Source organism: Aptenodytes forsteri, unplaced genomic scaffold (assembly GCF_000699145.1).
Source record: "Aptenodytes forsteri isolate BGI_AS27 unplaced genomic scaffold, ASM69914v1 Scaffold265, whole genome shotgun sequence".
NCBI classification, from domain to species: Eukaryota; Metazoa; Chordata; class Aves; order Sphenisciformes; family Spheniscidae; genus Aptenodytes; species Aptenodytes forsteri.
In genome coordinates, this window is record NW_008796175.1 from 3,069,721 (window position 1) to 3,084,282 (window position 14,562).

At 54.8% G+C, this 14,562-nt stretch overlaps 1 protein-coding gene across 1 annotated transcript in view; it reads right to left on the reverse strand.

The window, feature by feature from the left end:
* Window positions 1-305: 305 nt before the first annotated feature.
* ZMYM3 (zinc finger MYM-type containing 3) overlaps window positions 306-14,562 on the reverse strand; it is a 22,484-nt gene continuing 8,227 nt past the window's right edge. The window contains exons 9-24 of the mRNA XM_009287619.2: window positions 12,995-13,081; window positions 12,514-12,664; window positions 11,760-11,932; window positions 11,171-11,336; window positions 7,337-7,395; window positions 6,612-6,780; window positions 5,929-6,044; window positions 5,599-5,773; window positions 4,897-5,043; window positions 3,971-4,074; window positions 3,393-3,561; window positions 3,120-3,271; window positions 2,528-2,642; window positions 1,369-1,623; window positions 1,164-1,281; window positions 306-756 (exon numbers count right to left, since the gene is read on the reverse strand). Coding sequence (XP_009285894.1) covers window positions 558-756; window positions 1,164-1,281; window positions 1,369-1,623; window positions 2,528-2,642; window positions 3,120-3,271; window positions 3,393-3,561; window positions 3,971-4,074; window positions 4,897-5,043; window positions 5,599-5,773; window positions 5,929-6,044; window positions 6,612-6,780; window positions 7,337-7,395; window positions 11,171-11,336; window positions 11,760-11,932; window positions 12,514-12,664; window positions 12,995-13,081 — 2,355 coding nt within the window. The 3' untranslated portion in view covers window positions 306-557. The remainder of the gene's footprint in view (window positions 757-1,163; window positions 1,282-1,368; window positions 1,624-2,527; window positions 2,643-3,119; window positions 3,272-3,392; window positions 3,562-3,970; window positions 4,075-4,896; window positions 5,044-5,598; window positions 5,774-5,928; window positions 6,045-6,611; window positions 6,781-7,336; window positions 7,396-11,170; window positions 11,337-11,759; window positions 11,933-12,513; window positions 12,665-12,994; window positions 13,082-14,562) is intronic.

The window sequence follows — 14,562 nt, forward strand, 5'->3', positions numbered from 1 at the left end:
CTTCTGCCTTCTGCCCAGGGGAGAGGGGATAGTGTCAGGGCTGGGGGTAGGCGGGGGGCGGGGGCGGGCAAGGGGAGCTGCCCTGGGGGCTCTGCCACCCCTGTGCTGTGTGGACTGGCCCCGGGGAAGACGGCTCACCCAGCAGCCAGGACAGGAGGCAGGGCTGAGCGCAGGGGCCACGTACATAGGAGAGGCCTGTAACAAGCAGGATGGGATGTTCAAGTCCAGTAACGATGAAGGGACAGCGCTACCGCAGCACCATCCCTTCCAAGGGGAGCTGCCCTGGGGGCTCTGCCACCCCTGTGCTGTGTGGACTGGCCCCGGGGAAGACGGCTCACCCAGCAGCCAGGACAGGAGGCAGGGCTGAGCGCAGGGGCCACGTACATAGGAGAGGCCTGTAACAAGCAGGATGGGATGTTCAAGTCCAGTAACGATGAAGGGACAGCGCTACCGCAGCACCATCCCTTCCTGCACTGCATGGCCCCTGCCCTGCAGCAGGAGGCAGGGAGACGAGGTGTACAGGGCTGGAGTGCAGCCAGCCCGGCAGCACCTCGCTCTTAGTCCATGTCGTCCTCCAGGCCGCTGAGCCGACTGTGCTCCTCGTAGATCTCCCTCACAGCCAGGATGCGGTTCAGCATGCTCTCTAGCATGCTCCGGTCCATGGGGATGACCGAGTACCAGAGCGGGGACTCGGCGATGCACGACCGTTCGGGCTGCAGGTAGAAGACATCGTTGCGGTTTCGCAGACTCTCGGGACTGTAAAGACAGAGAAAGGTGAGGATATCAGCTCCAGGGACTCAGAAAGCCTGGCCTGCCCTCATGGTTACCAAGGGGGGCTCAAGGCTTGTCACAGCCTCTCATCCTTTGGCAGGACGAGGACACAAACCGAGTCTGCAGCTCCTTGCTCAGGACCAAAGCCCCTAACCAGCCAAGCACCAGGACTCATACTGCACACTCCTGCCTGCCTGAAGAAAGGCAAGTAGTGGAAGGGGCCAGAGAGAAGCATTCCCTCAACCATGGTCTATACAAGCAGCGCAGACACTGGGCAAGGCTTCACACTCAAGTACAAGTGTTTGAAGAGCAGCAGCCACTCCACAGGGTCCCACCAAAACTGAGAGGTGGCCCCAAAATGGCACATGCCCCTTCTCCAGAGAAAGCCTCACCATTTGGAGAGGTAAAACTCATAGAACTTGACTGGGCATCGGAGTGGGTTCATCCTGTTCTCCCGCTGCTCCAGCATCGGTACCTCCTCCTCGCGCTTCCGCTTTCCAGAGCCGCCATCTGCAGAAGGGGAGAGAGCAGGATCACTGCTGGGACCCAATGGGGGAGGCAGGGGCAGGGACAGAGAGATGCTCCGTCAGACCCTACCTCGGCCTTTCTTCTGCTTGGCAGGAGCGTAGTAGCGGATGCTCACCACCTTTGTCATGCCACGGGCTGTGGTGCACTTGCGGGACTGGCGCACCACGTTGGTGAAGGAGAGCTGCATGTGCTCCTCCGCTGTCTGCAGCCCAAAGAACTTGGTGTTGAAAAACATGAGGGTGTTGAGGAGCACGAAGGGTGAGTAAACGCCCAGCTGCTTGCACTCCCAGAGGTGCTCCTCCTCGACACGTGAGAAAACTGTGTCTGCAACGCACAGAGGAAGAACCAGGTCACATCAACAGTGGCCTTGTGGCAATCCCTTCACCCTGCCCAGGCAAGCTCACTGCAAAAGACTGACGCTTCACAACATCTCCTTTTCCATGAGGTTACTTCTCCAGAGCCATCAGCAGAGCTAGATGCTGGCTCTGCCCAGCCATGAGCCACCCCAGCTAAACCACAGGCCAGAACCCAAATCAATCCTAACTGCTCATCCCTATAGATGGCCACAAAGTAAACTCCAGGTCAGTGCTCCACCACAGTCAGTGTGAGATGAAGGAAATACAGCAGGCAGGACAGACACGACTAGCTCCTGCCCAGACGCACAAGTCTGGAGCCAAATACCTCTGCCTGGGACAGCCAGTATGCAGAGGTGAGGCTGGATCTGTGAACTAACCACTTACAAGGCACAGCAGGGAAGGCAGCCCAGATCACAATATCATGAATAGCTTCTGCAGAGCTCTAAGTTAGTCCACTCACAAGGCAGCAGCACAGCAACCCAGGCCAACACTTAGCACAGTGTGCAGAGCTCGCCGATGTGCTGGGAACACAAAGGCATGGGCCACCGTGCCTCCTGACTTGGAATCCTCTTTGCCAAAGGGTGGCGACATCACTGTGAAGTGTTGTAAAGATTCAAACTGTCCCAGGACACAAAGCAGCCATGCTCTGCTCCCAGCTACCCTGACTCTGGACAACAGAAGCTGCTGAAGTGTAAACCAGGCTGGCTCTGCTGCTGGTATGGGTCAGTATGACCCCAAGACACAGCGGGACTGTGCTGCCTATGCCAAGGAAGAGGGTTGAGGCTGGAGGAGCACAATCAGACCGGGGGATCCAAGGCTAGAAGCACAAACTGGGTATGGGTGGTGACTGAAGGTAATCTGGAGACACATACTATTTGGTAAGATTGTGGGTTGCCAGCCGCTCAGGGATTTGTTCAGCTCCTGCACGAAGGTCAGGTAGTAAAGGTCTGTAAATATATTCACCATACGATTGTTCTCAAGCAGGTACTAGAAAGGACAGAACACACAGTCAAGAGAGACACAGCAGCACTTGGAATGCAAACCCTCCCCAGAGAGCCCAGGGCACACATGCAGAGTGCCCCTCCTTGTACAACCAGAGCTGCAGGGCAGACTCCTAAAACCAGCCACTTCTGAGAGTTGTGAGGAAAACCCCCGGGCGCGATAAAGCAGACTTGGTGCTGAAGAAGGGACTCAGTCTGGGGAGATCTCCCAGCCCTCCACCAGCCCTCCAAAAGGATGTGCAAGGAGGGTGCAAGGCTGGGGAATAGCTGCCACCCTACCCGCTGGGCTTGGGAACAAACACCAAACCAGGTGGGCTACTGTCCTGGGATGAGGCACTAAAGGAGAGTCCAGTGAGCCTCTCTGGGTCCCCAGAAGGCAGAATAAAGGGTACAAGCTCCCCTCACCAGATCTGACCCCCAGGTTTGGCTGTGGAGGACTTGAGGGCAGCAAGCCCTCCCTCACCTGCTGGATGCCAAGGCAGAGGTAATAGATGCTGTCCGGTTCGTAGCGCTCCCCATTGGGCCGTGTTATCTCCTTGACAAACTGGGCCAGGCCGTAGTTGAGCTCAGCTGCTGTGCAGGCCAAGATGTCTTCCTTTATCCTCATGGGCTTGGCTGTGGAGACAAGCACAGCAGCCTCAGACAATAGCCTGCAAGGCCAAGAGCACTTCAGCACTCTGGGACACAGCTTCTGGGAGGTTTCTGCCACTCCGCCCCATCCAGACAGGGCACTTACGGCCAAAGCGTAGCTCCTCTCCCTTGCTGGTCTCTCCCCCTGCATACTTGGCTTGCACCCAGGACTTCCAGGCATTCACACCGTATGAGTAGTTCAGCACTGTGCAGCTGGGCTGGCTGCTCATTGAGTCTCGGGAACAGCTTTCAGAGAGCACCAGACGCTTCTGCCCCTGCAGAGAGGTGTACTGTGAGACTGGGCACCTACCTGGGACAGATGCAAGAGTCCTGGCCACCCCTCAGACCTGCTGACCGCCAGCTCCCTCCCAGTGTGCCTCTACCAATGCCAGCAGGCATCCTTCTGCTGACAGCAAAGCCAACAAGGCCCATTAATTATGAGGACCACAGGCAGGAAAGAGGCCAGCTCTCACATGACCTGTGGCATTCAAAGCTTCTCCAAAGTGACAGGCAAGTACTTTCATTCAAGGAGTGGCCCACAGGCCAGGCATGCCCTGAAGGGAAAGGGCACAACCTCCCCAGCACACCAAAGCCTCTGGCACACTTCACCTTGTGCATCCCAGACAGCAGCTCCCACTCCAAACCCAAAGAGCTTTAAGCAGGCAGTACCCACAGAGAGCTCACCTTTCGGACAGCACGAGGCAGATCCTGCTCTGTTGACACATCATCAGGTCCCACCAGCCCACAGTCAAAGAGGAAGTCCACACTGGGGTTGATGTCTAGAGGGTCTGAAAGGAAACACAAGCAGAAGGGCTCAGCTGAGACTTCTCATCCTGTCCCCTGTGCTGGCCTGGTTCTTACAGCAAGATGAAGAGGAAACACGCAGCCCAACTCTTCATACCTTCCACTACTGCCTGGCATGAACTTTCAGCCACAGCCCAACAAAGGAAATACAGCTCTGGCAAATGATGCTAAGCTTTCTCAGACTAACCAGAGCCCCACATTCTCCCCTCTGACAATTTTTTGTTTGTTTGTTTTTTAAACCTGAGGAACATTCCTCATCCCCTTGTGCCAGGCCAGCACTGGGGACAGCCTGGCACAGGCACCCCAATTCTCTGTCCTTTGCTGCTAGCATCCTGCCTCAGCACTGCTGTGCTCCTGCCAAGTCCCTGCCTCTTCTTCCACCTTCTGTCCGCTGATGGATACTCAGCAATTCTGCAGTCTCCCAGGATGTCATGCCCTGTCCAGGTCTCTCTCGCCTTGCTGGATCCTCTGGAATCATCATCCATAAGCACACCAGCGCCGCTGCCCTGCTTTTTGTGCTGTTAAAATCAGCTTCTCATTCCCCCTTCTCTGCAGACCTATGTTCGCAACAGGTCAGTTAGTCTAGACAAACACACACTCCTTCAAAAGTGGTGGTCTCCTCACCCCTGCTGCGAGCAGTCATCTGCAAGACTCTCAGTTCCTGGCCTCAAGCCTGGTCAGTCAGAGGGCATGGGGAGGTAAGTTCACACAGCTCTTAATGCTGCTGGCAATGGTCAGCCGAGGGCAGCAGGAGGACCCTGCTGCAGCATGAGCAGCCCTGCATGCCTGCTTCACCCAGCTCTTACTCTTAGGGAAGTCAGCTTCCAGGTCCTGGCCCGGCTCATCGAGGACATTTGCCATCTTGACAGCCATAGCCAACACATCATCCCGTGCCGGTCCAAACAGATCACAGTCCTCCAGGAGACCCTCTGCACTCTGGTTACTCACCAGGTCTGCAATGCAAAAGCAGATCATAAACCCAACTTTCAAGAAAGTCTTTTGCCTGTTTTCCCTGTGACAGCAGGAAAATGAAGTCAGGCTCCCTGCAGCACAGTCCTGTGCTCAGAGCAGCCCCATGACACCTGCACTGCCCAGCTTTCCCTGGACAGCAAGACATCGGACGTTTGTCCTTGCCACAGCCCTAGTCACTGGGGCTTGAGGAATGCAGCCCTCAAGTAAAAAGACCTGCGAGGTCAGGACTGCTAGTCTTCTGGCTGGGAAGCTGCTTTAGGTAAGAGCCTGAACAGCCACCTGAATAAACTAACAGTGCTGCACATGTGCCATAAGACTGGCAGCCCCAAAAGGGACAGTGGCAGACACTGCTCCCTGCTGCAGCTCTTCCCTCCTGGTACCTCCTCAGCAGAAGTTGAGGACTTGCTCAACTTTCCTGCTCCCTTTTCAAAGGCTTTGGGGGAGCTGCGATCCAGGCAGATGCTCTAAGCTCCAAGAGCCGGCAAACCCCACATGATCCCAGCTGTTGGGCCAGACCAAGCCATGGCAGAACCTACCGCACAGGTCCGAGGAGGCCTTGTCCAGTTCCTCAGCCTCTGCAATCATCTCGGCCATGGCCAGTATGTCAGCCTCCAGGGGATTGGAGGGGATTTTCACCTTCAGCTCCTCAATGGTCTCCACAATCTTATCTGTGCTCTCCAGCGTGGTGGGCAGGAACATTGGCACAGGCACCTGTCGACAGCAGCACACCAGGCAGAAAACTGACACTCAGCTGACTGACGTAAAAGCAGAGGAAGGAGAAGAGGACGAACAGAGAAGCAGGGAGGCTGCAGCAAGGCAGGATCGAGACAGTAAGAGAACATGAGCGGGAGGAGTGTGTCGCTTACCGGGACAGGCATGGAGAAAGGCACAGGTACTTTCTGGCAGTACATATGCATAGGCACAGGCACGAAGATCGGGACGGGGATTGGCAACACAATCACCTGGGGCTTCCAGTCAGCCTCTGACAACAGCAAAAGTACGTCAGTGAGCTTGCTCCCAGCAGCTCCTCCACCCAGCCCTGCTGCGCACTGCCATGCCCCCAGCCATCCAGCACCACGGTGCTTCCAGCCACCAGCTTCTGTGACTCATGGAGCAGAGCTGGCTTGCCTTAGCCAGAGGTGCAAGCCCTGCTCTTACATGACCCTGCTGAGAGGTCCAGTTACCTTGCATATGCCGGAAACCACACACACATGCCCAACAGGAGCTACACAGTGGAACCTGCTCAGCAGATGGCCCCTCAGACAAGCTGACTATCTCCAGAGGAGCAGAAGTCATCCCACAAGAGGTGGGATCATGCTGCAGTGCTCTCTGCATCTCTCCTTTTGCTGCTGATGGAAACGGGCTCCCTACCTCCAGCCCTACTGTGTGTGCCCTGCACTGCCCTGAGACTCCTCAGCATGGTGCCAAACACCCAGACATTCTGTACAGCATTTCAAGCTGGATTCACATTTAGTCTCTGGAGCAGGGATGTGCCACTTGCCTTTTCAAAACGCCCCTGTAATCCTGCAGTTATGTCTCGTTTTCCTACCTGTCTGACTTCCTTTGGACTTCATTTCTACCTTGCAGGAAACGCCCCGATTCTGCATCAGTGGTTTACACATGGCAGCTTTATTTTTCCGAGGGGTGGCTGGAACCGGAGGGGGCGGGGGAGGTGGCGCGGTTGGAGACATCTGGGCTGAGGAGGTCTTTGCCGACAGCTGAGGAAACGCAGAAAGCAGGAGGTTGGTGTCCACCTAAGGCAGCACCACCTCCTCCCAACCACAGGTACAGCTGGAGGGACTCCCAAAGCACTTCCTGGAGCCTGGCAGTCCCCAACACACACCCATGGTCAGACCCGGCCGAAGGACTGCCAAGCTGCTCCTGGCAGGCAGCAAGCCTGTGCAGCATCTCTGCAGCAGCCAGCAGGGAGCCTGGTGCTGGTTGCTCCTGCCCCGCAGGGCAGCGGTAAACACAGTAGGACAGCAACTATACGCAGGCACAGGGGAGCACCATGCAAAGAGGAGCCAGTGCCACAGTGGCAGGCTGTTCTGGAGACCATCATCGATTCCTGGGGAATGGTTATTCTTGGCCCTTGCAGGAGATATGCTGATGCTGTCCTCCCCAGCAGCTCTTATCAGCTCCCACTACCCAGACATCTTAAAATGCATTGGTTGTAGAAGAATTAAATCTCCCTGAGAAATGGCAGATCTGTGCTCTCTTTGGGGACAGCCCCTTTGTGCTACCTTGCAAACTCCTACCTCCAACAGGCCTTACCATGTTAGTGTCTGTCTTCTGTGGGGAAGGGGCAGGTGGTTTTGGCTCTGAAGTCTGACCTGAAAGAGAAAGCAACGACTCTAAGTTCAAGAGCTCCTGGGCCAACAGGTCCCACTGCTGGGACTGGACGTGGCACCAGCCAGAGGGCAGGGACAGGCTCCCCGGAAGCCGCTCCTGGCCACTCCAGGAACAGTTAATGTTTCCACAATCTCTAGCCCTAGCAGCTCAGAAGACACTACAACTCCAAAATCAAGTAATTTCCATGTCATTTTGTGCTCCCTTGCAGTCCACCCCATCCCCATCACAGCAGGTCAGGAGAAATCCCAGTCCCTTGTAAAGGGAAGAATCCAGGGCTCTATTCCCAGCTCTGCCTATTGGCTTGCTGTACCGAGCCATGGCCCCTCCCTGTGCCTCCATCTCCCTGCTACAAATACCTTGGCAAAGTGCTTCGAGATCCCTAGGAAGAAGGTGACAGAGCTAGTAGTAGCATTACGAGATATCCCAGAAAGCAGGGAGACCGCTTTGCCCCAGCCCTAGGGATGCAGTCCATTCCCCTAAGGAAAGAGGGGATCACCTGCAGGTAACAGTGCGTGTGGCAGACACTAGTCTCAGGTGGTGACAGTATCATCCTGGCTTGGATGATAATTCCAGCTCATTTCCTCTGCAGAGAACCTGCACCCATCTCAAAGGCTGATGAGCTAAAAGATCACCTTCATCCAAGCCTCCCGTGAGCCCTGGTTACCCATGTGGCTGGGAAAAAGAACTGCCTTCTACAGCACTGACTAACCGTGGGCCATGCATGAAGGAGACACCTGCAAGGAAAGCAGCAGGTCTCAGCACCCAAAGGGAGCGGTGGATCCATTTGCACCTCCTACATAGGCTCTCCAGGAAAGACCCAGACTCCCAAAGGACCAACACATGGGCATTCACACTGTGCAGATTTCCTCTGTCCTGAGGAAATGCAGGACAGCTCTTGACCAATTGGAGGCCCAGCAGGGTCCACTTGCTGACCACCACAGGCAGACAGGTAAGTTCCAGTTGGAGGAAACTCCCTAGTCTGCAGCTAAGCATTCAGCCATAGGATCTGCAACGGTCTCAATGGGTCCAAGTACTCCCCCTGACCAGCCCGAAGAGGATGGACAGCAGGTAGGTGGGGGACATCAATGGCTTGAATGAGAAAAGACAAGCTATGGAGTACGAGCAGAGTTTCTGCTGCAGCAGAATCAAAAGCAAAGTTGATTGCCCCACAGGCCAATGATTTAGGACTAAGGGAAACAAGATCCTCCTGCCACAAAGCTCCATGTGCTACATGTCCAGGCTTCCAGGAAAGCTGCAACTTGTTCTTTACTCTCATCCCAACACCAGCAAGGAGCTGTCAAGGCATTGCCTGCACCAACTGTGACTTCTGGCCCTCTATCCTCTCCAGCTGGATGTCCCTGTGCAGAGGCAGTTCCCCTTGGAAGTCTTTGGGCAGTTCTGTGGCAGAAGCTCCTCAATCCCTCATTACAGACTGTTCCCAGCAAAGGAATAGCCACTTTTATCATCAAGCACTCTCAGGATCACCAGGTTGGCAGCAGCCACTGGGTCACAGGAATGAATGGCTTTAGGCAACCACGGGCTGCAAGAGAAGCAGTAAGTAGTCAGCAGCTCTGCCCAAGACAGGCCTGAAATCCAGGTAGTCCCTTGTGAGCAGGCAACACAGCTGCCAGGTCCACAGGAGACCCTGGCCAGACCAGGCAGAAGCTGTTCCTCACCATGCACTGACAAGCTGCTCCTCCCAAAATCCCCTGCATAGCACGCTGGGCTGGAAAGCTCTCTGTGTAAGCACATGGCAGGCCCTGGCTCCAGCACCCTTCCTTTGCAAGCTGAGCAGTATGCCACAGTCCCAGGACAAGGATGTCCACAGCTATCCCACAACTGGCAGGGGATGGGTGTGCCGGAACACACAGAGGGTCCAGTGCCACCAGCAGCATTCACCAAGCATGGCAGCTGCTGGGGCAGCCTGGAGCTTGCGCTCAGCCGAGCGCTCACCACTGCTGATGGGCTTTTCCTTGGCTGCCCTCAGACTCCTCTGCCTCACAGGGTGCATGGAGAGGCAGCTGTGGCACGGTGAAGGGTGATGCCCCATGTGCCAAACAGCAAAGTTCTTGGGGGTCTCCAGAGATGTGTGTGTGTGGGGGGGGCTCAGACTCTCGTGGTTGTTGGTGGTTGAGAGGGTACTTCTTACTCTTGTGGTCCATGGCTCCAAGGAGACAATGGCCAAATGGTGTGAAACATGCTTCCCTCTGCAGGCAGAGCTTGCTCACTGTGCCTGTGTCCCAAAAGCAGTGTTACTGGTCCCTCACAAGCAAGATGCCTTGAAAGCAGAGGACAAATGGAACAGCATGGCTAGGGCTGTGGAATCACTTGATGAGCTACAGGAACCAGCAACTTTAACACCTCTTCCTCCCCTGAGCAGTAGGACAGTCTGTGTCCCATCAAGCAGACTCCCCCTGGGCACCCCTGTGCCAGCAGAAACCAACAGTTCCTTATCCAGGTCACTCCAGTGTGGTGACACTTGAGACGTTGCCTCACACGGCCTTTTAGGGAGCATGGCTCTTAGAGGGCAGGTTGGGACTCCCCTGGCTGGTGGAACCTGCTGCTTCTGGCAGAGCAGCTCTGCTTTGCTGTCTAAGCAGCACTGACATGCAGGGCTTCAGCTTCCCCCATCTTGCAATCAGCCCACTGCTGTCAGGAGAGGAACAAGGAAGAGTCTGGGGATGGAGGACGAGGTCTCTCACAGGAAGGTCCTTGTCTTGGTTTCCCCTCCTTGGCACACCCTAGTCAGGGTTTTACACCTCATGAAATTCCAGGGAGGGCAGCAAAGCCCTGAGCCTGCGATGCAGGTATCTGTCAAAGCTTGATGCACCAAAGTGAGTCCTACCATAAGCTGCAGGCATTTTAACTAGATCACACAGATTACCTAGAAGATCGTGACCTATGAAAGACCATGCAAAATGAGACTACGTGAGTGTCCGAGGGCCAAGCAATGTCTTGTCACTGTCACTACAAGCACCTTCCATCCTGAGGGACCCCAAAGCACTTTGCAATCTTCCATAAGCAACGGGCTCAAGTTAATGATAGGAAATGGGGCAACAGGCAGTGAAAATTGCCTCTCCAGCTGGAACTCCACAGATGCAGAATGGGGTTATGCGGGACACGGGGTTGGCAACTCCCCAAAGCTGCAGCAATCTTTGGGTAAATGGTAGGACTCCAATCTAACATCACAAGACAGAGTGCCTCCAGCAGCTCAGCACTCCCTCAAGATCGTTCTAGGTTCAGCTCTGGCTGAGGAGAGCCCACCTACAGCATCACCAGCACCACTTCCTGCAGCACCCTGCGTTTTCCTTGAATGTTTCCCATCCAAGCACTGACCTGGCCCAATCCTGATTAGCTTATGAGATCTGAGAAGGTCACAGCTCGGAGGTGGTGTGGGGCTGCAGGTGGATTATCATGCCAAACCACGCTGTCCCCTAACCCTGTAAATCGAGCTCTCCGCTGGCAACATGAGGCTGTTAAATCCCTGAGTATCCTCGCTAAGAGTGTGAGCTACAGGCAGCACGCTGGCACCGGCTCCTCCCGTCTGGGCCCTGTGTGTCATAGAACCATAGACGTTAGAGATGGAGAAGCCCCATTAGGTCCCACTCCGTCCTTTCCCCCCCCCAAGGGCCAGTGCAGGATTGTTCCCTAGCGTCTCATCCAGTCCCGGGCAGGAAGCTTCCACCCCTCGCTGTTCAGTCTTCCCTGTGTCTCTCGGACTGAGCTATGCAGGTCCCCTCCCTCCCTCCTACTCACTGTTCAGCAGGCTCTCCGGCCCCTTCTGCGTGTCCAGGTTGGGCTGGTTCTGTTGATTGTAAAATCGCAGCAGACACTGCTGGTTGCAGAAGTGTTTGATTTGCCCCCGCCAGTGGATGGTTTCCAGCAGCTTCCCCTGACGCTTGCAGGCATGGCACCGAGCTGCCTAAAGCCCACATCAGCAGGAGAGAAACAACGAGTAACTAACCACACCCCCTCCGAGTGCAACACAACTCTCCAGTGAAAGGTGCACATAGCAAGGTGCTGTGAGCTTCCCCACAGCAGTGCCCTGCCAGTGCCAGCCGGGGACTCCAGCGGTGCGAACTTCTCACAGCAGCACTAGCCGCGGATCCAGCACTGTGAGCTTCCTCAGTGCAGTGCTCTGGCAGGATCAGCTGGGGACTCCAGCTACGTGAGCTTCCCCGTAGCAGTGTCCCGTCATTGCCAGGCAGGACTCCAGCAGTGCCAGGTTCTCCGCAGCAGTGCCAGCCAGACTCCAGCAGTGCGAACTTCCTCAGTGCAATGCCCACTTATCTGGGTGCCGTGCCCACCACAGCACTTAGCACAAGCTGCCAGTGCCAATACTGACCTTGAAGTACCAGAGCAAGTATTTGCTTTTGCAGTCTTCACTACAGAAGTCCCAGGTGCTGCCCTCCAGCTGCTCGGTGACCGCCCGCTGGCAGGTCTGAGAACAGTAGGTGCAGGTGATGCAGCACAGGCCCAGGTTCTTGGTGAAATCCTGTTTGTAAAGAAGCACACACCCTGCGGAGAAACAATAGGAGTGAAACCTTCCCAGGATGAACTGGGGGCCTCCCTGACCCAAACATGACCAGAATCCAGGTCTGCGGAGACAACAGAGCACACGCAACACACTGTAGGGAACAATCCAGCACTGGCCCCTGGGGCTGGGATAAGATGGGACCTCATGGGGACTTGCCATCTCTCACCTCCATGCTTCTAGGAAGAGTCTGACTCCAACCTCCTGTGTGCAGGAACCCAGCAGGCAGGGCAAGGCCAGGTCAGGCCAGCCCAGACGCAAGAGCGTAGAAGTGCATGATGACAGGAGGAGCGGAGCTGCCACCTGCTGTCTCCCCAGCCCCCAGAGAGAGAAAAGCTGTGAGAAAGCCCTCCCCAAGGACACAATGAACGGTAAAGATCTTGCCCTAGGGCCTGGCTGGACAGCAAGCCATCCCCACGACAGTCCTCCCTTCACTGCATGGCAAGGCTCTCGCCCCAGGGCCTGGCTAAGACAGTCTCCCCTCTGTTCCTCTCCATGCTCTCTTCTCCTCCCCCAGCATGGGCTGGCATGGGGGCTCTGCCTCTCCCATGCCTTCCCCAAGTACCTTCGCTGCAGAAGTTCTTCTCCACTCCAGAGAAGCGGATCTTCTCATGCAGCAGCTTCTCCTGCTTGCAGTGCTCACATTGAGACACCACCCCACGCAGCCGCTTGAAGTCCTCGCAGCAGTCCTTGCAGCAGAACTGATACACCTTGTCCTGCCAAAAAGACCACCACCGGGTCAGCCAGGCTGGCAGGAGGTCCCCACACTTCTTGAGGAAGCAAGAGCAAGACTATGGGGCTGAGCCAAGTCCCCAGCTCTCCTGGCACGGGGTTTGGCAGAAGTGGTTTCCTCCTGCCCTTCTGACATCCTGCTGAATATCAGGAGCGCAGCACTCGGTGCACGGTCTCCAGGCACATCTCTGCAGCTAAGGCAGTCAGAGCACTGGCGCAGAAGGAGCTCTGCTTTGAGCAGGGAGAGGAAGAAGCCCTGCAGTCCTCACTGGGGTTGGCCTCTACCACAGCATCCCCCTGGGGAAAGTCCTCACCTGCCAATCTAGGATCTCCGGCTTCCCACTGAAAAGATTGTGGCAGTAATGGCAGTTGAGGTGGATCCCACCTTCCGGGCTGGTTCGCTGCAGGAGACAGAGACAGCTCATGGAGGGAGAGGCACACAGAGGGCAGCGAGCACCCGCTTCACACTACCACCACCTCCTGCCTCCTCCACCGTTCACAGCAGTCCATCTGCCCCTGCTCAGACCTGCGCTTGCTGCCACTGTCAGTGACTCACAGTCAGTCCATCAGATCATGTCTCAAGCTCCTGGAGAGCAGATTCTTGAGCAATTTCACTTTGCTTCCAGTGTACTGGGTCCAGCTCTTCTCAGGAAGGCAAGCTTTCAAGCTGCCACCCCTCTGGATTTGAAAACATTAAGAGACGGGAGAGCTCTGCTGCCTCTTCTGAGAATTTCTCTAAAAGATCTTGAAGCACAGGTGCCTGGTTTCTATTTTCAAGGTAATGCAACTTCAGAATTCAAGCAGCCATTCTCATCCCACCTTCCTCTGCTAGATTAAACAGCCATTTAGCACTTGGTGTCTTGTCCACAAGGATATATTTATTAATAAAGTCATCTTCCTGGTTTTCTTTCTTAAAACCTCAGATAAGGTGCTCTGCAAGTGCCTCAGTACATGCATTTTTCAAACCCAAATGTAATTTTTCTCTCTTTTTTCCAGCACACTTCAAATTTTTCTTCAACATTGAAAATAACGTGGACATCGGATGAACATCCTTCCTATCTGTGCTCTTTTGCTCCCTAGCCCCCAAACTTTAACTCCCTGTTCCTCTGCTTGTACTTGCAATAACTTAATTAATCCTTCCCTCTGCAGCTGTAAACTGAGACGCTCGTACTGAATAGCTTATCTACTGTAATCCAGGGCCTTTTCAAAATCCTTACTTTCCCAGGACTTACATCCCCACACTACTTGAGTAAGGCTGATACAGGATCTTGCACTGAATTGTGTTTAAGCACACGTTAGGAGGAACCAGTCTTGTCAAGCAATCCAATTGCTTTGCTTTCTATGACTGCCCTGACCTCAGCATGAGTTAACATTTCACCAGTTTTTGTTTCATCTGCAAAATTTTATCACGCTTACTTTGACTTTATTGCCAGATGACTGATGAAGACTCCTTGGGCTTAATACTGATCTCCAAGAAGCCATCTTGAAACACTCTCTTCAGTTGTTTTCCTTTGACAAGTGTGTTCTGAGATCTGCCAGCAAGACAGTTCCTAATCCAGGTTATGCATGGATTTACTCATGCTACAATGTTGATTTTACATGGCAATAATTCAAGTTAGGTGAATTAGGTTAAGTCACTGGTGACTGGAAAAAGGGAAACATTGCACCCATTTTTAAAAAGGGTAGAAAGGAGGACCCTGGGAACTACTGACCTGTCAGCCTCACCTCTGTGCCTGGGAAGATCACGGAACAGATCCTCCTGGAAGCTATGCTAAGGAGGACAGGGAGGTGATTCGAGACAGCCACCATGGCTTCACCAAGGGCAAGTCTTGCCTGACCAACCTAGTGGCCTTCTATGATGGAGTGACTACATCAGTGGACA